The 24939-nt window shown below is 42.4% G+C and overlaps 1 protein-coding gene across 1 annotated transcript in view; it reads left to right on the plus strand.

The window, feature by feature from the left end:
• Window positions 1-24939, plus strand: part of LOC134390120 (receptor-type tyrosine-protein phosphatase gamma-like) — a 228059-nt gene that overhangs the window by 159046 nt on the left and 44074 nt on the right. Inside the window, exon 7 of the mRNA XM_063113408.1 lies at window positions 6618-6810. Within this exon, the coding sequence (XP_062969478.1) occupies window positions 6618-6810 (193 nt within the window). The remainder of the gene's footprint in view (window positions 1-6617; window positions 6811-24939) is intronic.

Raw genomic sequence — 24939 nt, forward strand, 5'->3', positions numbered from 1 at the left:
TGTTATCGCCTTAGACCTGCCCACCTTGACCCTGCCACTGTTCTTTCTGAAGTTAGCACACAATGTTCATTTCAGAAAGGCAGACAGCCAGTTCGGAAAAGCCAAGTAGTCAGGAATTCCGTGTCTGCTTCTGTCTGAAAGAAAACATTCCTAGTCCTTCATTCCTCTACTTCTCGAAAGTCTCTGTCTCTTCTCTCTCATCCGGTGTGGGCGCCTACACGCAATGACAATGAGAACATGTTCAGCATAAAATACAGTGGTTAGCACAGACTGTTGACTGGTATGATGTGGGTTTCTTTGAAGCTTTCCAGAGTACATATGAGCAACCCCTTAATTTTCCCCTTTTGTTCTCTTTTGTGAGTCTAATTGGACATTCAAACCAGCCCTGAACTCTGCCTCTGGCTTGTGTGATAATCTAGATCAAAATACAATGTTGCTAATGGAATCACATGTTGGCTTGTTGACCAGTTGTCAGCATGGCTTATATGGCTGCATTAAACATCTACTGTAAATATCAAGCAGAAATCATGCCGTGACCTTGTCACCCAAACAAAATGGCGGCACTCTCAGTCCTGGTGCGGGAGGTCAAAGGGGCAGGACGAGCGCATGGAGACAGTTGCCTGTAATGCGTTTATGATCAGTCAAAGACGGTTGTCTTTGAGTCCAGTGTACTAGGATTTGTTTTATTCTAGAACAGTGGTTCTCAAATGATGGTTCTTTGCCCATTTCGCAACGATCCCAATGCTCCCTTTCCAGGACTGTTTGCCTCCTGTAGGTTAAAATATGACACTGCTCATATTTTCCCCAGTAGGAATTTTATTTACAAGCTTCTTGGGGGCGCTATCAAAAAGGCAGTAAGTAAAGCTGAATATGTCTAGTCTGTTTACCTTTGAATGTTTGATTTTTTTTTTTTCCTTAATGTTAAGCAGGAGTGGATAGGAAAGGTTTATTTACATAACCCATTTTTAACAAAGTTATCTCTGTCCTAAAGAGTAGAGCAGCTCTTTTGAAGTTAAGACCATGTGCTTTGGAGGCAAACTGCTGGGGTTCCATTCCTGGCTCCATTCTTTGGACGAATTAATTACTCAACAAGTCTACTACTCGGTGCCTCAGTTTTGTCATCTGTAAGATAGTGATGATAATAATAAACCCACCTCATGGAGTAATAATAAAGCTTAAATAATAGAACGTGTGTAAAATGCCTAGACTAGTGCCTGGCACTACAGGAAGTGCTTGGAAGATAATTAGGTGGATTTTTGGTTGCTGTTATTAAATAATCACCAAGCCTCAAGGGCACCATTGTCCAGTTGAAATAAAAGAAGCCACATACATTTAAATTTTCTAGCAGTCATGTTAAAAAATACATAGAGAAGCAGATGAAATTCATTTTAACAATATAGTTTATTTAACCCAATACATCTAAAATATTATCATTTCAATGTAGGGCTAGCCACATTTCTAATGGAATAGCCACACATGGCTACTGGCTGTTGCAGCTCTGAGGTTTACCTCAAAGCCACGACAACTAGTGAGTCACTTAATTCGGAAAGTTTCTATTTGAGTACCACATGATTTGCAGTGCATGTGAATAAAGAAAATTTTTAAATGGTGGGGTGAAGATGCCATCACTGATCCAAAAGAGATAGCTTTCTTTGTTAATTATGATTAAGTCCTTTTCTTTCTGTAGAAGGCCTTTCTACAGAAAGTTTTGCCTTTGTGCAAAACTGTCTGTAGCTAGAGAGGAGATGTGGCCCTGCATTTAGCTAGCAATTCTCAAGTTTTATTTTTGCAGCTGTGGTTCAGTAAATAAAACTTTGGATGCTCCAGGGTACTGGGAATTTAACATTCCATCATTACTGTCTTGTTTAATAATGAGGCAACAAACAGGGCCTTTCCTGTCATCCCTCAAATGTATGGTGATGCTAAAGTGTCTCCGTGACCTTAGGTGAGACATTTCAGCTCCTAATGCTTATCCTCGGGTTTCTTATTGTGTTAATAATGGACTTTGGTTTTGTTTAATTGCCATTATATACACAACCCTTAAAATATTGTGCACATCAGCCTTTTAATGGTTCATAATTATATTACTTTTGGTTTTCTCTCATTTCTCCCCTTCAGCCACAATTGTCCCCTGCCCATGTCTTGTGGACAAGAGCTCTTGCTGCACACGAATGGCATGAATAGATTTCAACTTTCTTTGGATTCAAACTGACAGATTAAAAACTAATTATTCTCTGTAATACTTTTATAATAAAAACTAAGTTGAAATGATTTATACACACTTCCAGCCAACACATTTGCAATTCAAGGTTGAAATTATTCTTGAAACAGCACCAGTTAAAATGCTATTACAACTCCCCAAGCAGGGATAAAAGAAAGAAATGTTTTAACACATTCACTTCAAAAGTTAAAAAGTCAATTTAATAGTATAGAAATAAAAACATTCATTAATTTTTACTAAATGATAAAGACTTCATTAGTTCTATTAAAGTAAAGATAAAAACAGGTGTGTTTATTACCTGCCTCTGGAAAAGGATAAGGTGGATAAAAGCGAGGGCTTTGTGAGGGGTGAGCATTTTCTCCCTGTACCTGCCGTCTTGTTCATGCTTCCCAATTCTTTCTGTGCTGGGCCACAGGCGGTTTTTCAGGGTACAGAAGAGTGCAAATAGATTTATGTTACCAATGCTGGATGCCCTGCGAGGAATGGCCTGAGGTCAGCTGAAGGGAATGGTTTGGAGACTTCAACTATCACCATATTCAGTGTCTCCACTATGGTGTTACTTTTCAGTGACTAATGTTCGGGGCCTCTTATGGGTGGCATGAAGTGGCTGAGAGCATGGGTAATAGTAACACAGACCTGGGTTTCTAATCCTCACTTCATGTCTTGGTTCCTGGGCAAGTTACTTAATGTCTCTAGGCCCATTTTGCTTCTTAGTCAATAATACTGATACTACTATTAATAATGACAATACCACCAACCTTATGAGATTTCTATTAAGAGAAAGCACATACTGCTTTTAGCACAGTGTCTTACACATAATGAATGCTTAATAAATATTAGCCGCTGGTGTTAATGATACAATAATAGTATTATTAATAATGTTATTTTAAGATTATTTAAGCTAAAAAGAAGTTAGTTAGGAACCAAAATAATGTCCGTAAAGTGCTTAACACATACCTAACATATGATAGGTTTGATAAATATAAGTTATAAGGAGAAAAAGGGAAAGTAGATACAGCATCTTACAGTTGTCGTCAGCTTAGAGTGCATAGTTACCACATTGCTCATAAAATAATAATAGTAGTAGTAATAATAATACTTATTGAGCACCTACTGTGTGCCAAGAATTAATTCAAACACATGATATTTAGTAACTCACTGAATAGTTATAAAAACCACACGAGATAGGTAGGTATTGCTATTATCTTCATTGTGCAAATAAGGATACATTGAAGCACAGAAAGATTAAATAATTTGACCAAGTTCACACATTTAGCATGTAGGGCTTAAAAACAGGATTTTGAAATCCAGGTAACAAGAGTTAGAGTTTTGAAGTTGGAGAATTAGGCACAGGCCAGATCATTAGGGCCTCACAGTTAAGAAGGAGAGGCTGCTGAAAGTTAGTGAACACGGGCATGGCTTGGTCTTGTGTACGTTTGTAAAGGATCACTGTGTGGCTATTAACCAGATCTACAAGTGTCAAACAGATTATGCACCGACCATGTTGACTGATCTGAGGCCCAGAGATACATAACCTTGTCTGTACAGAGTTTGTTCTGTGGCTCTAGTGTTATGCAGGGCTGCCATGTCACGCAGCTATAGGGGGCACCTTCTCATTGTGATCTATGGCCTCCCTTGGAGGTCCAAGGCAAGGGTGAGGATCAAGGGACAACCTGAAGTAGCTGTGTAATGGTGTATCAGTAGATTCCCAGCCCAGGTGATTGCTGCTCTACCTGCCAAAGTGAAAAATGTAGACTTTCTTCACCAGTCCCAAGGGTCATGGAGTTTTCCACTCAGTGGCCAAGCATGCCAGTTACCAAAGATAGAAACCACTGGCAGTTTTCATTCAGCTTGGACGGATGACAGGGTTGTAGTGAATGCTGCCAGCCTGCGGAAGGACATTTGATGAGTCTGCTGAGCTTGGCCTCTTTCTCCTCTTTTGTGTGACCGTCAAGCGAAGCTATGATCCCGCTGACAATATAATATCATTCAGGGCATCAGTTCACTCTCAGAACCATCACATCCTTCCTTCAGAATCTTTGGGCAAGTTGAGTTAATGACAAGGAAGCGGCCGAGCTTTTAAGCCATAGCATGTCATTAAGCTGTAAGAGCAATTTAAGCGAAAGCATTTTTTTGTGTTAAAGTCAGAACCTGCCTCTTTTTACAGTGAAATGACTAATTCTTCCCTGAGGCATCAGGAATCAGCTTTTTAGAACTAAATGCTAGCTGCGGAAGAAGCAAGTATTCTAGAGAATGAACAAACCCTTGGAGAGAGTCGTATTGCTGCAACTCTTCCTTCCTGGCATCCCAAAGATCCATCTATTTCAGGATAGATGGCTGTCTCTTCCAGAAAATTTCCAGTCGAACTCGTATGTATGGCAGCCCCCTCCATTTAAAAAGAACAAACTACCCCCAAAGTTAAGGAATGCCTCTCTCTATTCAACTCACATCTCTAAGGCTTTAGTTTAGGCCAATTCCTTTTATTTGGCCTTCTCTGGACAGAGAGAAGGGCTGGTCAGCGTCTTCCACATACAAGGGCCTTTAATCAAATTATTCCTTACTCACCTTTTCTTCAGGCTAAACAATTCCACTTCCTTTAACCTTTCCACACAGGATTTATTCTCCACCCTTTTCATCATTTTGTTTGGTCTTTCCCTGCACAGTCTCTAGAGGGTCTTTGTTAATTTCTTTCATGTAATTTTAAGAAGTTATTTTCTCTTAGAAAATCAGAAACCTGCTCTCATTTTTTAATGCAGTGGGTTCTGATTTCGGTGGTCCTGTCAAGTGCGTCCACCTCACTAGGTTGAGGTGATTTTTCAGCATCTTTAGTTGTCTTCATCTGTGTGGGTCACATTTAGACAGAGGAAACAGTCCAGTTTTTAAAATTTTTCTGTCATTTATTGCTTTTCTCTCTTTACTATAAATAAAGAAGGAACAACAGAAGGAAGAATGGGAAAGAAGACAAATTCTAAACAGAGGCCATATGAGTTGTTATGGGAAGTGAAGTGACTCAGAGAGAATTGGAATAACATGAAATAAAGGGCTCCTTTTGCTTTTAAGTTAGTCGAGAGATCATCCTGGGTCTAGTACCTTGATGAAGAGGCAGAAAAGGCCTCATTCATGGTCTATTATCACTTGACATAAGCAGTAGAATTGGAGGAGAGGTGGAATGATAGGGGAATCCATGTACTGAAATGATTTTTTTCTTGGCTAAAATCACTATTTAGATTTATCACTTTCTCATGCAAAGAGAAGGAGTTTCAGACGGTTGGGAATCATTTTCTGTGTCGTTCTCTGGGAATGTTTGAAAAACAGTGTGGTTAGTTCCAGCCTTCAAGAAACCCACCCAGAATTTGCGAAGACCCAGGCAGTAATTCTTTAATTTTACACACTGATGTTAGCTGCCTTCTGGTTCCCGGAAGCCTAGGGCAGCCACTCAGTGCATGGAAAGCATCTTTCTAACACCATTTCACCTTGTCATTCTCTCCTAGAAAAAGCATTCATATTTGGCACTGGAGGTGCCAGATGGGCCAGAAACGGTTCATTCTGTTTTCCTCTTCTTTTTCTACCCCTACCTCAAGGAGCTGGTAGTTTTGGTGGCTGGGTATTTCAGGTTACAGTCCATTTCTTTAGTGACAAGAATAACTTCATGGTCCGTTGAGAACAAGTCTCTGTCACCCCATCACTGATCCATTCCTCATATGTAATAGAATGATTGGAATGTTGAGGGCCACCTAGAGTCCCTTTTGGTAATAGAAATATGATCCTGGAGACCTGATTTTCCTTTTCTTTGCTTTTCCGTAAAAGTTTGGTCAGCCGTCTTGTGGAAAGTGCTTCTTAATAGCATTGATAATAATGATAGCAGCTAATCTTTATTGAGGTCTTACCATGTACTAAGTAATTTACATAGATATTAATCTTTTCAACACTCTTATAAGATAGGTGCTACTAACCTATGTTTTACAGATGAGGAAACTTGAGTTATGGAAAGCTTGAATAATTTGTCCATGATTACTCATCTGGTAAATGTTGAACTTGGGCAGTTGTACTTCAAAGTCATGCATTTAGTAATTTGGTGACTTTGCTGTCAGAGTGGGTGAGTGATGGAGCTAGAATTCATACCCAGGCTTTCTGGCTCCAAAACCTACCAACTTCACCATAACTTCTTGAGTTATGATGTAGAATTCTATATAACCCCCAAATGAAGTGTTTTCTGTTCCTTGGCAGGTAAGCCCATTGGCAGTGATTCCAGCAGGCAGCCTTGGGTCCTGCTGGGTTTATCAGCCTTGGCATTGGGCACTTCCTATCATTTTGTTTTTATCACCCCCACCTGCTTTGGACCACATAGCTTTTCTAACTCATGTTTTTTTCCTCCCCTCTCTGGTTCTCTGTTCAGCTCGAGGCATTTTATTCCATCTTCACCACAGAGCAGCAAGACCACGTCAAGTCGGTGGAGTATCTGAGAAATAACTTTCGACCACAGCAAGGTCTGAATGACAGGGTCGTGTCCAAGTCTGCTGTCCGTGATGCCTGGAACCATGACATGATGGACTTCTTAGAAAACCCTCTAGGGACAGAAGCCTCTAAAGGTATATTTGGATTAAATGCCCTTGTCTGAAGGAAGATTCCTTATCATAAGTTACTTTAAGTGAAAAGTAGTTCAAAGCCTGCCAAGAGTTAGAACTTGGTGTTGAGAGCATATGTTTCTCTGCTAAAAGAAACCCGTCTGGATGATAAATTGAAGCAGTTGTGGGAACCTCAGTTAAATAGATATGTGAAAAAGTGCCCTGTTGACTAGTTATGGATCATTCTCTCTGGGTTTTTAACCTTAACTTCAAAACTAACTAGTAATGTCTAAAGAAACCTTGTTGAAAAGTGTCTTACTTTTTAACTGTTTCCCTGTTGAGATCAGGAGTTTATCTCTGAGCTCAAACATCAGTGCCTTTGAATTGCTCCTGACACTCCAATGTGCAGCGTTCTTCCTAACATCTGTACCAGGCAAGAACCCAACTCTAGCTTTCCATCCCTACTGGAAGCTTTTTAAAACTATTATTTAATGGTTTAATTACCATATCTGATAAACATGAGTTTATAATTTTCAGGCATCTTAATGTTGAATTCCGTTTCTACTTTTTCCTGTGAAATGAACATGAATTTCTCTCGCAGGAAACTAGAAAGTCTGACTCCACCCTCAATCAATCCCTCCTCTCAGGCTCTGGGATTTGTCATAATTGTAGCCCTCACCCCCGACAAAAGGAATCAGTTTACTGGCCACATGAACTTTGTAGAAACAGGGGGAATGAGATTATATTCCACAAATAACTATACTGACATGCACTTTGATGATAACAATGAGCCCATTTTCCAGGCTCATGTATCTGAAAAGGAGCTGAAAGAAGAGGAAAGAGAGTTTAAGAATGTGATCATTTCCTTCCTGTCTGTGTGATTTTGTTTGAAGATCGTGAGGAGAAGCTAGTCTGGCCAGGTTCCCTTGAGAAATGCTTGAGATTCAAGTAATTTGGGGCCGACACTCTGTCAAGGGCATCCTTTGCTGGGAACGGTGAGAGAATTAAGCAGCTCACAAACCTGTAAAAATAGCTTAGGATGGACTGGCATAGAAAACCTCACTTGGGCTAATTTTTTTTTTTTTTTTAAACCTAGCTAAATATAAAGAAAATAACCAAACTTGAAGGCCTTCTCCCAAGAGAGCTGGCTTGAGAAAAGCAAGACTCTTAGGATTGACTATTTTGTGAGAGGTATATGCAGAGGAAATGTGAGGGGATAAAGAATTCATATTATAAGTGAGTGCAAGATCTGGTAGCTCCAAATTGCTGAGAATATGATGGTTACAACGCTCTTTCCTGAAAAATGGGCTGAGAATACGATGTACTAGCTGTGTAGAGAGAATGCATGGCCTTTATTATCCAAGAAAGTTAGAGAAGATAATGGTTTTCATTGCATTAAATTGTCAAAGTAGACAAGATCTTCCACTGAATAGGCTTTTTCCCTGTATTAGACCAGTCATGGACCCGTCCTTAAATATGTGGAATCAGTTCTTCGTTCTATAAGATTATTCCAATTTTCAGTGTCCATTACACATTCTTAAGATGTATGTGTATTAAAATGCTCCTGGTCTTTCTAGAGGCAGAAAGAGAGATCTAGATGTAGTCCTATTTGTGTTATTAACATATTTTTGGAGAGTTATACACATACAGAAAAGTACACATGTAGTACGTGTACTGCTCGATGAATTTTCACGGACTAAACACACCTGAGTAACAAGTAACCAGATCAAGAAACTAACATCACCAGCATCCCAGGAGTATTTCCTTGTCCCCCTTCCTAATCACTGTCTGTTCCCAAGTGTGCCCACTATCAGAAGTTAGCTTTGCCCGTTTGTAATGTCATATAAATGGAATTGTCTAGTATGTCTTTCTGTGTCCTGCTTCTTTTGCTCTACATTTGTTTTGAGAGTCATCTGTGTTGTTGCATGTAGTCCTAGTTTGTTCTGTCTTATTGCTGAATTCTGTTATGTGACTATACCTAAATTTATTTATCCATTTTAGAATACATGAATATATGGATTATTTCCAAGTTTTAGTGATTATGAAAATTCTTGAACGTGTCTTTTAATGAATATATGGACACATCTCTATTGGGTATACACTGCAAGTAAAATGGCAGCATCCTAGAGTACACATATGTTCAGGTTTGGTTAGATATGGCCAGACAGTTTCCCAAAGTGATTGCATGTACCCCTTTACACTTCTGCCAGCAGTAAAGGAACATTTTCTTTCTTCTTTTCTTCTTTTTTTTTTTTTTACAGCTTTTTAAAGGCACAATTTACATACCATAAAATTCAGCTATTGTGAATGTACAATTTGATAATTTTTAGCAAATTTATAGTTGTGCATCACCATAATCCAGTTTAGAACATTTTTATGACCCCAGAGCATTTCTTCCTGCCCATTTCAGTCTATTTTTTCACCTGTCCTCAATCCTAGGCAATCTCTGATCTGCTTTTGTCTTTTACTTTCTGTTATGATTTTAAGATTTATCCATGTTGTAGCATGTATCAGTAGGTCACTCCTTTTGATTACTGAATAGTATCCCTTAAAGAAAAATAGTATTCCTTAAAAAAAAAAAAAAAAAAAAAAAACTACTTTCTTGAGATTTAATTCACATATAATAAAATTTATTCTTTTTAAGTGTACTCTTCGGTGGTTTTTAGTATATTCACAAATTTGTGCAGCCATCACCATTATCTACTTCCAGAATATTTTCATCACCCCCTAAAGAAACTCCATACCCATTAATAGTCATTCACTCCCCACTTTTCTTCCCTTCCTCTCCCTTATCCTCCCTCCCCCAGCCCTAAGCAACCACAACTGTACTTTCTGTCTCCATAAATTTGTCCATTCTGGACATTTCGTATGAATGGATCATACAATATATGGCTTTTTGTCTCTGGTTTCTTTTACTAAGCATAATTTTCAAAGTTCATCTGTATTGGAGCATGTATCAGAATTTCATTCCATTTTACGGCCAAATAATATGGCACTATATGATATACCACATTTTGTTTATCCATTTATTGTTGATGGACATTTGTTTTTTTCCCACTTTGGGCTGTTATGAATAATGCTGCTATGACCATTCCTGTCTAAGCTTTTGAGTGGACATATGTTTTCAATTCTTTTAAATAGAAACCTAGCAGAATTGCTGAGTTATATGGCAATTCTTTGTTTTCAGTTTTGAGGACCTGCCAAATGGTTTTCCAAAGTGGCCGCACCAGTTTACATTCCCATCGACAGTATGTGAGAGTTCCAATCTCTCCATGTCCTCATCCAGTACTTGATACTGTGAGTCTCTTTTATTCTGTCCATCCTAGTGAATATGAAGTAGTTTCGATTTGCATTTCCTAATGACTAATGATGTCCCTATTTGTTTTTAAATGCACATGTCATGGAGCCGTGGCCCACAGGACCAAATGCTCCTCCTTTTTCCCCAAGATGACTCAGGTAACTCAGCAGCACTGTAGGCCAAAAGCCAGCCACAGATGCTGACAATTGTCAGACTGCCTGGAGGGCTTAGATTATTGACTTTAAAGCAGTAAAGGCCAGTGCAAGGGATGAGTCCTTTTCCCTTCTCCAGTCTTCTGCAAAAAAAGATTTTAAAAAGAGAAGGGTGGTATTCTGTTATCTTTAGGTAATTCAAAATGAAGAAAGCCTGTTTAATTGGCATTCTCTATCTGATCATTATTGGAAACTTTCAATGCCCAAGAAAGCTATGTTTTATGCATTTAGTAGGCTACTGTCATAGAAGAAAGAAAAACAAATTAATTACATAAGGCAGGAGTCATTATACTGTTTTGGTGAAGGGCCAGATACTAAATATTTCAGGCTTTGCAGGTGATATAGTCTCTGTTGAAACTACTCACCTCTGCCATTGTAGCATGGAGGCAGCTATGGACAATGTATAAATAAATGGGTGTAGGAAACATCTTCTAGTAAAACCTTATTTACAAAAATAGGTGGCAGAGCAGATTTGGCCTGGGAACCATAGATTACTGACCTCTGCTTTAGGGGATGGCTCAAACCAGGATGGAGAAACCTAAGATGGAGACGTCATAGGCTTGTTTTAAGGTAAACACTTTCTGTCTTACAGGTGGTAGTGGCCATGACTGTGAGTTGGTTTGTTCTGTTTTTCCATGTCACTGCAAGACCCTAGGACCAACTAGAGATTTAACTTGGTAACCAGCCACTTACCAATTCACCTTAACACCTGGTTGTCTTTCACTACAGTGGTGTAATGAGAGCCTGAATTGACTGAACACAGCTCCCCACCTCACTGGTTCCCCAGCTGTGACCATCACCTAGAGAAGCACTGTGGTGCTGCGGTGGGTTGTTGCACGCCCCTCTTGCCCTTTCATCAGGTTGATTGCACGTACTGTAACAGAAGAAAACAGAATCCAGCCTTCCCGTGCCAAGCATGAGAGGCATGGCCTTGTAAGACAACAGAGGAAAGGGGGGGAAAGTCATCTTAATATTGCATTGTTGTTGAAGAAAGACGTACAGTGGATGTCACCCATAGAAAATATAAGGCTTTAATTCCAGTAAATGGAAACAGTATTTGGGCTCTGTGGACTATCCAGGGGACATCCAATTTACCACTCTGCCCTTTGTCGGTAAATAACTTGGACAGACTTTAGGATTTAATGGGCTGTCATTTCAGTTATTCTGCAACACATCCCGGGCACATGGAAGAGCATTCAGTGATTAAGTGCTGAATACTGTCTATTGTGAAGATTTTTGGAACAGCGAACAGAGAAAAATGACTTTCCTTCCAACAACATGAAACATATGGTTTATTAATTTAATGAAACCTGTTCAAACCACAGTGGAATCAAAACCACTTGATCTGATAATTTGATTTGATGGCTTAATTAAAGTGACACTGTATAATATAATAAAAGCAAAGGAAACAGAGAGGACACAAGGATGCCTGTGTACCCTCCAGTCTCCTAAGCCAATGCCATGTTTTTGGAGAATGGTTTTTGCTTCTGTTGATAGAAGGATCTCTTTTTTAGCTGCATTTTCAATGCTAAAGATTGCTTCCTGTTTGGTTAAAAGCAGTCTTTAAGGACATATACCGCCATGTGAGAATTCCTAAGTAACTAGCCTATTTTGAATCAGAATACATTGAGAAAGAGTATCATATTTTCCACCTAAATTAGCAAACAAAGAAGTAAATCAATGATTGCTTTTTAAAAAAAGAGTTTGAGGTTGAAATCATGGTTTTCTGCTATTTTTGAAGAAAATACCAATGTTATTCTATTTGCATTCTGATCATTTCCACTCATCAATTAGTGAGCTCGAATTACTTTATTTTATTAAAAGAAGCTATCATATGAACACTTATTCTTTGGCAGGCAGCTGCTCTCCCAGAAACTCTTCCAAAAAGTTATCTTGTTATTTCCAGAAACTTTCAGCACGGGAAAGTGCTAAGAAAAACACATTTTTCATGCAGCTCCCGTCTAGCGTTTTTAACCCCCTTCTTTCAAAAATAACTCATTTGCCATCATTTTTTAACCTCGAGAATGGTCAAGAAAGAAGGCAAAAAGGAGGGCTGTTTTTAGACCCTGTACTCTTGAAGGTCTTGCGATGTTATATCAAACACTTTTAGATGCTCAGACTTCCCATGATTACTGTAATTTTATGTAAATTTGTAAGGTTTTTTATGTACAATTATAAGTTGCCTCTGATTGGTTGACATAATGTTGTTTTGTAGACATTTGATGTAGCATTAACTGTTTTGCTTTATATTTCGAAGCCAGAAAATTTCTTTTCGTGTGTCAGACATCTTCATCTGCCTTTGAATAGCTTTTTGACTCTAGGAGCTGTGCCCAAAGCACTTGTGGTTAAAAGGCTAGGAAGAGTTTTTTATGCCAGATGCTGTGCTAGCCTCTTCTGTTCATATACGGTTTGTTTAATTTTCAAAATGGTCTCTGCCAGAGTTCACTTTTCATTCATCAAATATTTGTTGAGCATCTACCGTGAACAAGTTCTAGGCACTAGAAATAAAGATGAACAAGGGATGAGCCCCTCATCATAGAGTTTACATTCTAGAGGGGAAAATAAATAAACAAGTAAACCAATGATAAGGCTTCCGTGTTATTCTGAAGGAAGTCAAATCAAGTAGTGTGCTAAGAGAGGTGGAGTTTGTTAAGGCAGAGGGGAGGTCCTCCTTGGATAGGGCAGGAGGTGATATAGGAGTCAGCCCTGCAGAGATCTGGAGGGGGATGTCATTTACAAAAGCCCTGAGGCATGGGAACTAGCTGGTAGGGACAAAGGGGAAGGGACATCAGAGAAGACTAGAGAGGTAGGCAAGAGCCAAGTCTGGCAAAGAGTGTTCTGTGTGAGATTGTGGGAAGCCTTTGTGAGGTTTTAAGCCGGGCTATGGAATGATCTGAACAGGTATGTAAACCCATCACTGGCTGTTGTGTAGAGAATGTTTTTAGAGGACTAAATATTCCAGGTTGGAGGATGATGATCGTGGTGCAGGTAGAAGTGACTAGTTAGGGATGGATTTTGGAACAGAGCCTCGGGGATTTACTAGCAGTTTGGATGGAGGATGGTGGGGTGCACAAAGAAAGAAATGTATCATTATTGTTTCTCTTTAACAGATGAGGGGTCTGAGACTCAGAGAGAGTATGTGACTCATCCAGAGCCTCTGAGCCAAGAAGTGATAGAGCTCAGATATGCACCGAGATCCTCTTATATCCAAATGAAGCATTCTTTCCATTATCCAAGGGACTGCCTGTTTCCAAATGAGTCCACAAGTGGTGGCCCCTCTGTTTTAGATGTCATAAGGTGGCTCAAGCAACACAGTTTATTATTCCCTCCCCAAACCAAGAAGCTTTAAAACTAAACATACTTCTGGGGATCAGGTGCTCTTACCTTCTGAAAGGAATCTCTGGACTCAGTCTATACCTGCTTGGCTTTATCTGTTTTGTTGGATTATCTTGGGTGCCCTGGAAGGGCCAGTGCACCACTTGATCTGGACTGTGGGGACTTCTAGGGGAGGATCTTGTACACCCTTGAATCAATAGGACCTAACACAGTACCTGGCACAAATTAGGTACACAGTCATTGTTCGGTGAATGAATGAATGATGATACAGTACAAAGCAGTGTTAGAATATAGACTTGGGAGTCAAGCAAATCTAGAATCAAATCCTAGGCCAACCGTTTACTCCTATGTGACTGTATTAGTCCATTTTTGTGTTGTTATAACAGAATACCTGAGACTGGGTAATTTATAAATAACAGAGGTTTATTTGGCTTATGATTCTGGGACAGCTGCATCTGGTGTGCGCCTCAGGCTGCTTCTACTCATGGCAGAAAGTGGCAGGCAGCTTGTGGATACAAGTAGATCACATGGTGAGAGGAAGCAAGAGAGAAAGGGGGGAGGTGCCAGGGTCTTTTAAACAACCAGCTCTCACAGGAACTAGCTTAAAAGTACCACCAACTTAAAAGTCCAAAGTCTCATATGAGACCAAAGGCAAAACTCCTTCCAGCTGAGAACCTGTAAAAATCAAAAGCAAATTTATCTACCGTGAAGATACAATGGTGGAACAGACATTGGGTACACATTCCCATTCCAAAGGGAGGAAATAGGCCAGAAGAAAGGAGAAACAGGCCCCAAGCAAGTCCGAAACCCAGCAGGGCAGACATCAAGTCTTAAAGCTCCAAAATAATCTTCTTGGACTCCAAGTCCTGCATCCTTGGCACAATGGGGCATCTGGGCTCCCAAAGCATAGGGCAGTCCCACCCCCACAGCTCTGCCAGGTGCAGCCCATTGAGCTGCGCTGGTGCCTGCAGCTTTTCTGGGCCAGCATTGCACGTTGCCAGTGACCCTGCAGTTCTGGGGTCTTGGCGGCAGCCCCACTGCCTTGGTTGTACTAGACATTTCCCAGTGGGGGCTCTCACAGGGCCCCTTCATTCCTGCTCGGCATTGCTCTAGTAGATGGCCTCTGAGGTGGCTCCGCCACTGTGGCAGATCTCTGCATGGGTCCCCAGGCTTTTCCATACATCCTCTGGAATCTGGGTGGAGGCTACCACACCTCCACTGCTCTCATATTCTGCTGGCCTACAGACTCAACACCACGTGGACGCCACCAAGATTTCAGGCTTCTCTCCAGAGCTGCTGCACGAAACACACTTGGGGCCACTTGAGGCAGGGCTGCTCCAGCCATAGCAGCTGAGATGCAGGGACCAGGTTCCTGAGGGCAGCCGCTCTCTAAGTCAGTCCTCTGCAACAACTCAGGCCTCTTAGGCCTCCAGATCTGTGATGGGAGGGGTGCCCTTCCAGACTTCTGAAATGCCTTCAGGACCTTTCTCCCATTGTCTTGGCTATTAGCATCTGACTGCCTCACCACAAAGCTCTTGTCTTTAACAGCCAGTTTATCTGCTTCACCCTTGCATTTTTCTCCTGCTCTATGCTTCTCTACCACATAGCCAGGATGCAAATTTTCCAAATCTTTAGGCTCTGCTTTCTTTTTAAATCCTGGCTTTACATCATGCCTTTGCTGCCATAACTCAGAGTAGGCTGTTAAAAGTAACCATGTAGCTTCCTTAATGCTTGGAAATTTCTTCCACCAAACATTCTGGTTCACAACTCTTAAGTCCCATCTTCCAGAAAGTCCAAGGGCATGGACACAATGCAGCCAAGTTCCTTGCTATGGTGTAACAAGGGTGATCTTTTCTTCAGTTCCAGATAAGTTCCTCATTTCTATCTGAGATATCATCATCAGCATGGCCTTTACTGTCCATGTTTCTGTCAACATTCTGGTCACAACCATTTAACCATTTAATTCTAAAATGTTCCAAACTTTCTCTCATTTTTTTGTCTTCTTCTAAGTCCTCCAAACTCCTCCAACCTTTGCCCATTACTCAGTTCCAAAGCTGCTTCCACATTTTCAGGTACCTGTATAGCAACACCCCATGCCTTGGTACCAATTTTCCGTATTAGTCTGTTTGTGTTGCTTATAACAGAATACATGGAACTGGGTGATTTATAAAGAAAATGAAATTTATTGCTTACAGTTTCTAAGGTTGTTAAGTCCAAAGGCCATCTGGTAGTGGTGACAGTGACCCAGGGGTCTCACATTGCAAGATGGTGCAAGCAGAGATAGCAGAGAGAGAAAGACAGACTCTCCTCTTCTTTTAAAGCCATCAGAACCACACCCCTGGCCACCGTTTTTTAATCCATTCACTACTGCACAGTCCTGCGATCCAATCACCTCTTTAAGGCTCCACCTTTCAATTACCATAATAGGATTTCCCACACTCTTAACAGTCACAGTAGGTGTTAAGCTTCTAATATATGAAACCTGGGGACACAGTTCAAGCTTCAGTGAGTTTTGGGGGGACATAATTCAATCCACTACATTCCGCCCCTGGCCCCCCAAAACTCTTGTCCTTTTCACGTACAAATACATTGATTTCAGCCCCAAAGTCTTAACTTGTTTCAGCTCAAGAGTACAAAGTCAAAGTCCCATCTGTGAAATCAATATAAGTTATCTATTTCCGAGATACAGTGGTGGGACAAACATAGGGCACACATTCCCATTCCAAAAGGGAGAAATAGGCCAAAAGAAAGGGGTAACAGGTCTCAAACAAGTCCAGAACCCAGCAGGGCAGGCATTAAATCTCAGAGCTGTTAAATCATGTACCTTCAGTCCGTGTTCAACCTCCTCTGCATGCTGGTGTGGGGCTTGGGTCCCCAAATCTTTGGGCAGCTCCACTCCTTGGCTTTCCTGGCTGTAGGCCACACTTCAGCTCTCCCAGGCTGGGGTTCCACTCTGGTAGCTCCAGAGGTCTGGGGTCTCCATGGTGGTCCCGCTCTCCCAGCTCTACTAGGCATGGCACTCATGTTGTTTCTCTGCTGCAACTCTGACCCCATGTTTCTACTGGGCATTACTCCAGTGAAGGTTGTCTGCAGTGACTCTGTCCCTGTGACCGATCTTTTCCTGGGCCCCCAGGCTTTTCCTTATATCCTATGAAATTGGGGTGGAGGCTCCCAAGCCTCCACAGCTCTAGCCTTCTTCAAGCCTGCCGACCTAACACCACATGGATGTTGCCAAGGCTTCCTTCCAGCTTGTATTTTTCAGAGCTGTACATCCAGCTACACCTGGGGCCAAATTAGCCATGGCTGGAGCAGTCAAAGCAGCTCTGGGGTGCTGGTGCTGGAAGCAGCTTCTTGAGGGGGCCCTGGGCATCAAGCCTATAGAGGGCACCTCAGGCCTGTTCTCCAAGATCGTTTTGTCTTCCTAGGTCTTCGGGCCTGAAATGGAAGTGTTGGCCCCAGAGGTTTCTGTAATGCCTTCAGGGCCTTTTTCTCCTTTTTCTGATAAAATCCCTTTCCTTTGTACTAATCTTAGCACCATTGGATTTTTCTTCTGAAAATGCTCTCTGCTTCTCTACCACATGGTCAGGTTGCAAATTTTCCAAATCTTTACACTCTGCTTCCTTTTTAAATTCTGGCTTTACCTCATGGCTTTTCTGCTCTAACTCAGTGTGGGCTGTTACAAGCAGCCATGCAGCTTCCTTAATGCTTTGCTGCTTAGAAATTTCTTCCGCCACATGTTCTGGTTCACAACTCTTAAGTACCAACTTCCACAAAGTCCTATGGCAAGAACACAGTGCAGCCAAGCTCCTTTTCAGTTCATAGCAAAGTTGATCTTTGTGCCAGTTTCCAATAAACTCCTTCTTATTTCTATCTGAGACCTCCTTAGAATGGTCTTTACCGTCCATATTTCTGTCAGCATTCTGCTTGCCACCATTTAATTGGTCTCTAAAACACTCCAAACTTTCCTTCATCTTTTTGTCTTCTTCTGAGTCCTCCAAACTCCTCCAACCTTTGCCTAACACCCAGTTCCAAAGCCACTTCCACATTTTCAAGTATTTGTTATAAGCAACACCCCACTTCTCTCGTACCAATTATCTGTGTTAGTCCGTTTTGTTGCTATAACAGAATACCTGAGACTGGGTAATTTATAAAGAACAGAGGTTTATTTGGCTTGCGATTCCAGAACAGCTGTGTCTGGTTTGGGCCTTGGGCTGCTTCTACTTATGTCAGAAAACAACAGTCAGCAGCAGGTACAGGCAGATCACATGGCAAGAGGAAGCAAGAGAGAGAGGGGAGGTGCCAGGGTCTTTTAAACACCAGCTCTCACAGGAACTAATAGAGCTAGATCTCACTCAGGACCCCCCTCACCCCCCGCCCCGGGAGAGCATTAATCCATTCATGAGGGATCTGCCCCCATGACTCAAACAGCTTCCAACACTGCCACATTGGGGATCAGATTTTCACATGAGTTTTGGAGGGGACAACACATCCAAACTCTATCAGTGACCTTAAGTTATTAGCTAAGCCTCTGTTTCCTTATCTCTAAAATAGAAATAATAATCACACACACACACCCTCAGCCTGTTGCCTTTTAAATGAAACAATCTATGGAACCTATAGTACAGGGTCTCAGACATGGGAAGTACTCTACAAACAATGGGTTTTCTTGTCCATAAGTCAGCAGTGACTTCTTTGTATGCTCAGGACAACATGTTACATGATCATTGGAGAACACATTTCAGAATAAGGGGACTATGCTCTTTTCCTGGTGGAAGTGTGAAGCCAAGCTGTTTGAACTTGATGAAACCTTTCCAGGGAAATCCACAGTCCTTAATGCAGTTCATGCATTAAAGCCTGTCCCCTCCCCAGCCCCATCTTGTACTTCACTTCTCTTGGCATCTTACACTTCAGTCCCCCAATCGTCCTCCACTCGCAGCCGGTTGTTCTATCAACCTGGATGGCCCTTGCCCCACCTCTGTACCTATCTGACCCCTCCTCAGCCTTCATAGGTCAGCTCAAGGGTCCCTTCCCCAGGGAAGTTTCCTGAATGCCTTGGCCCAGCCATTTGTGTCAGGGTACCAGTACCTTTCCCTTATTGTACTTACCATACTTATCACAGTTGGAATTGTACATTTTGTGTGTGATTTTTCCCCCCTAATATCTATCTAGCTTTCCCACTACTCCATAAGCTCCATGAGGGGTGAGACTGTCTTTCTCGCTCTCTCTCCCCCTGCCCCCCATTTGTTGTTGTTGTTGTTGTTATTGTTGGAGAGAGGTTGCTATGATGATCACCACTGGTTTCTCAGTAAATATTGGATTGGATGGAGAGATGGATGGATGGATGGATGGGAAGATGGATGGATGGATGAAGCTAACCCATAGATGCCAGGTGGCCAGGAATAAAAGATTCTTGCCATAAGAGTTGGCACAGTTGGGCATTTATGATCTAGCCCAGGCTAGATGCTCTTATCAGGGGAGCATAGCCAGGCATTTGGAGTAGGATCCCATGCCACTCCCAGTATCTGGAATAAGAGATGTTCCTGGGATTTGGAAAGCCATCTTCCACTCTGACTAAAAGCCACCTTGGATGGAAACATTCATTTCAAAAAAGCCATGGAGAGAGGGCTTTCCTCTCTGTCCCAAGGAACAGCCTAAAAGCAGAGGATGGAGGCAGTTAAAGTGGCAGGCACTGCATCAGGATGCTCCCTGGCAGCACTGCTGTTAAGATTTTGGAGCTGTTGAGCTGATATTGGTAACAGACACCAGGGGCTGACTGTTGTTTTCAGTATTCATCTATCATCAACCTAATTCCTCTCTGTCTCCAGGCAGGTAGGCAGAATTTGATCTTCAGGGCTGACCTAGCAACCCTCCTTTGCCTTCTGCTTTTCTTTGCATGCTAGAAAAATCTTTTCTGGCATTGAGTTTATTTGTGTGGGCACCATGGTGTTTATGAACAGCAATCTGGAAATTCATCAAGGTCAACAGCGTCCTTCCTCCCAGAGTGGCACACGTCCCCTTTCTTGCTAACCAGCATCCACGGCTGTGATGCGTGGGGCTCCAAGACCTTTGTGTGCATCTCCTTGAAGCCACAGGAGGAATGTAGCTGGGAGACCATTTATCTGCCTCGTTCTTCCTACTGATTATTCCTCAAATAAACACGGGTAGTTGAGGTTGTCTTTCTTTAGGTACCTGTCCAGGAATATGGATAGAACCCTTGTTTTCTCATGGCCCAAGAAACAGTCTCACCTCCCCTACCCCCGAGGCCTGAGAATCAAAGAACAACTATAAAGACAGAAGTGGGGGCCCATGTCGAGTCCTCTCCGGCCATCCTTCCCTCTCTCCTTCTCAGCACAGCCAGGGCTTGTTATGGTTGCTGGCTTTACTCCTGGGAGTCTCTTGCAACTGGTTTTGTGATTCCAAAGTATTGGCTTGGACCAAAATGCATGTCTTGACTGTCACATTTTAAATTTATGCCTGTGTCAAGAAGGCACTGCCTGTGTCTGACACTAAATGCTGTCAGGTATTATCAAGTGCATGGAGCTATGTGGTTTCAGTGCTTCTGGGCCAGCCCCAGGAAAGGCTTCCAAGAAGAGAGGAGCCTTCTCAGTGAGGAGTGGGCTGACCATCTAAAACTGTTGATTTTCACCCACCGGCTGCAAAGCCCAAGCTCCGTAGAGCATATGGAGCCATTTGCTAGGCTTAGGCAGCCAAGAGCGGAGGCGGCTCTTCTCTTCTGTGGGCTGAACTGGTGATTTCCAACTGAGGCCCACTAAAGGGGCACTACCTGGGCATAGCCCAGTCTCTCCATGCAAGTGGCAGGCTCCTTGTTTCTGTCTTGGGTCCCTTGACCAAGCCCTGTAAGGGCTGCCTGAGGGCAGTATGCAGGTGGGGGAGACCCTGAAACCACACCATATTGGGCCATCCTTACCAAATGGCCAGTTGGTTCAGATGCCACATCTGGGGGTTGAAATGAGGTCGGAACCCAAATAGTGGAGTTCGTCCTACCACCCCACCCCCACTCAGCCAAAATAAGAACAAAAGAGCAGCAGATGAAAAGGAAGCAGAGATCCAAAAGTGACAAGGAGAATATCAGGAGAACAGGACACTCCTTTTTAGTATAGTGGGTTCCAAGCCTAAGTGATAGTATTTCTAAGAGATAAATAATTTTAAGGATTAATGGAAAACAAATGAGGGTACCTTAACCAATTGAGTCATAATCATCTAGAATCAATTATTTAAATAAAAGGCTGGCCAAACCCATATATGTGGGTCACTAGTTGATTTCTTCACATGGCTCTTGGGATCACTTATAAAGACAGCTTATGGGATCTTAGATCTTGATGGTATTTAAATATCAGTCTCTCATTGCTAAGGGCAGCTTTAGGGCTCTACTTTAAGTGACCCAGCTGTTTCTTCATGATAAAGGGGACTGTAACATCATCTCAGCAGTGGGAAATAGGAGACTCAGCCAGAGAAGACTCCTCTACAATACAAAGGTACTGGGCATTTGCCCACCTAGATCTGCAGCCTGGTCTCTGGCACAGGCCCTCAGATGGAACCCATGATTAGAGCAAGGCAGGAGGAGAAGGTGGAAGTTAAGAGGCATAGAAAGGATGCTGTGCTCAATTAAAGTGGGATAGGTTCACTTTGCTGTCTTGGCAGGAAACCACAGCATCTTCAAGGTGGAAGGGAAGGAAGGCCTTGGGGTACATGGAATCCAGCCTTCCACCTAGCATCCAAGACACAGCTGTTGTCAAGTGGTGTGGGGAGGATGCATCATTCTGAACTTTGTCACCTCCTTGAGCACAGAGCTGAACAATGCTTTTTCCTGCACGGAATGTGGACAACTCCCATGGCGTTTAGCTCTCAGAAGAAGAGGGATATCATATAGAAAAAAAACTCCAATGAGGTAGGAGAGGGCAAGAATAGCATGATGTGGGAACATCAAACATGTACACTTGGAGGACTGTGGAATTGAATTTCTGCCTCTGCCTTCCCAGACACTGCCTGTTGTTTTCTGAGCATGGAACTGTTACAAGTACAGTAGAGACAGCCAACAGGATAAGAAAGGGTTTTCAAATTTGCTGTCTTTCATGGCAATTGCAACCCAGAGCACCTAACACTCGCTTGCTGAGAAACTGAATTTGAATTATAGTTCAGGGCTTATTCATGGGAATGGAAGAGATGCCATTGGCTGGTGTAGAAGAAAAGCTTACAGGTTACTACAGGTTAAATCAGTTAAGACATCATGGATTTAAAACTTGAGAGCAGTTTTCCTAGTGCTTGGCAGACTTTGGGGGCAACTGTGCACCAGGGTCTCCCAAATCAGAAGAAGGTGACCAATCAGCAAAGTCTGGCCTCTGGAATCAGACCCACCCTAGAATGAAGTCCAGCTCCAGCACTTAATAGATTTCGGGTCTGGTCTCAAACCATGCTTCTACTCGTTCTCTGCTTACCAGCCACATTAGTTTTCTTTCCAATTTTGACACCACAGGGCCTTTGCACAAGCTATTTTTTCTGACACATCCAAGCCTCCTTTCTTCCTGCTCATGTATAAACACCTACTCATTGTTCAGATTGCAGTTCAAACATCACTCTCCCCTAACCAACCCAAATCAAGGTCAGGGTACTTTAATAAACCTTTGTGCACAGCTACTATAATATTTTCCATAAAAGCGTGTAATTGTATATTCCTTAGTGCCATGAGTATTTAACCTTTTTGGTGCCATGGGCCCCTTTAGCCATGTGATGAATCCCATGGATCTCTTCTCATATTGATAGTTTTAGATGCATAAAATAAAATACAATAGATTACAAAGGAAGCCAGTGATCCTCAAATATTATCAAAATCAAAATAATTTTTAAATTGTGATATACTAGTTTATCTGCTTCTTGGTAGAGATGTTAAATTACAAGATCTAGCCCCAGATAATAACCAACCATTGTAGTGTTGAAATAATGATGAACATGAAGGAAATTTTGAAATATTAGCAAACACTATAATTGAATAGGAATATATCTGTGATTTTTATTGGTGATGTCACACAGATCCTGCTAACGCTACTGCAGTTTGTTGCCAACATTTGAAATGTAAGGAAATCCTACATTTTAGTTAGAGTTTAATGAAAATGAAAGTGTCTCTTTTTTCCATCCAGTTTCACAGACGTCTGTGAATTCTTTCCAGAGCCCCTAAGGAGCCCCAAGTTAAGAACTCTATTTTAGGGCAGTTAAGTGGTTGATGTTAGTTCTCCCGCTGGGCCATCATCTCTAGGAGATCACAGATCAGGTCAACCTGTGTTCACCTTTATCCCTAGTTGCTGGTCAAGGGCCTGGCATGTAGCAGGTGCTCAGTACATACTTAACAACAGCCGTTCCTTATAGCACACTTCCTACATATCAGTCAGTGTGCATTTCATGCATTTATCCCAGAAGCTTTTACCCAAGCTTTATCTAAGCCTACACAGCTGGTTTGTCCAGAACCAAAGCAGTCTGACCCCAGAGTGAGTAAGTGAATGAATGAGTCTCTTAGATCTAGGTCTCTAACAGAAGTGGAATGATGGAGCCAGCAGCCCCACAGAATTACAGTTTGGATTTGATGACATGATTTGTGAAAGAAGTGCACCAACTCAGCCCAGAGCTAGGCTCATCAGATAGTACTCATTACTATTGATATCTCAGTGCAGAATGGCATGGAGTAAAGGCCTTGGGGGCTGGGCACCACTGCATGAGTTTCCAGCATCCCCGCAATGGCTTTTGAGCGACTCTGAGCTCAGGATGCATATCTGATGGGGGAAGAATGGGGATTGGGCTACGTCCAGTTTGAGAGGGACTCAAAGGATTTGGAGGATGCTCTGGAAATTGACAAAAGACCCCACTTGTTCCCATTTATCATTGAGAACAGAGACGGTAGAGTCGGGGTAGGGACAAGGGAGCAGAAGGAAGGTTTTTGCACAAAGGATTGTTAGCCTGCTCAAAAAGCCATGGACCAGAGGCTGCGGTAGTGATGTATAGTGTCTGTGTGAGGTGATTTTCATGTTTTAAGCACTTTGAGTGACCCTTCTGACATCTTTATTGTCATCTTGCAGATAGGAAAACAGCTGTGGGAAGTGTATGCAGAAAGTGCACAACTGTCCCACCGTATCTCCCATGCCCTGTTTCGGAATCACACAGATGGGCTTCCAGTCTGAACCTTCCTCCCACTCTGTCTACTTGGCCCAGCCCAGTGACTTGATCTCTCCAGATGCCGTTGTCCACATCTTTAATGGGGAGGACAATTAAACCTACCTCTTAGATTCAATTTTTGTGTGAGTGGATGATCTGAGAGTAACACACAGAGCCTGGCCCATGGCATGTGTTTGGCAGCTGGCAGCTCCAACTACATATTATTCAGATGTTGTAAATCAAAAAACGCCAGATTTGCTCCGTCCTGCTTTGATTCCTTCGTTCCAGTTCCAGCACCTTCCCTGGTGCGGTTTGCCGCTCTTGGGCAGGGATGGGGGAGGCGACACCCCAGAACACCAAGATTCCATGTTTGAAGTGCTACATGGTCTGCTGTGGGGGATTTCGTGTTTACCTAGACCTCTTTGATACAGCCCTTCAAAAAGAGAAATCCTTCCCCGAGGCCATTTCTTTGGAAATTTCTCCTAAAGGACTGTATATTGGACGGTTCTTGAGCTGAGCCTGCGATAAAGAAATGACAGGCATTTAAGGAGTCTGAGGCGAGGCTTGCGGCTCTCTGTTCCAACTGACCGGTTGCCTTGTGCTTTTGAGAGGAGATAGTTCGCTCTCTCTCCCTGCCAGGTCCAGGCAGTCCCTCGGGAGAAGGGCCAAGCTGGTCCCTCTGGTACCTCCCCTGTGTGGTGTAAGATGAGGCAACCCCCACCCAGAAAGCAGCAGTGTCATTTCTGCTGACAAGCATTGTGAAATACTGAATCTGCACCAAATTGCTTTGTTTGAGCTGTACTGTCTCTTTGACTCTTGATCAGTGTTTCGCCTATTTCCTAACATGTGAAACTCAGAGGGGACAGGTGCTGGGAAAAAGCCCCAGGGAAGAGCCTTAAAGTCCAAATAGTTTAAGGCACCTGGAAATTACACAGCTTTCAGACAGAGCCTATCACATTAGTTTATCTAAAGCCCAAAATGAAGAGGGTGGGGTTGGGGAGGGTGGACCTACCATTTGCTTGTGGGAGCACTGAGAAAATATCCTTGACATTGATTTAGAATCAGAGGACCTTGGGTGCTCTGCTAGATGCCTCTTCATTATTTAATGAAGCTTGGGATCATAATTAAAGGTGGTTCAGAGTGAAG

This window comes from Cynocephalus volans, chromosome 11 (genome assembly GCF_027409185.1).
Source record: "Cynocephalus volans isolate mCynVol1 chromosome 11, mCynVol1.pri, whole genome shotgun sequence".
NCBI lineage: Eukaryota > Metazoa > Chordata > Mammalia > Dermoptera > Cynocephalidae > Cynocephalus > Cynocephalus volans.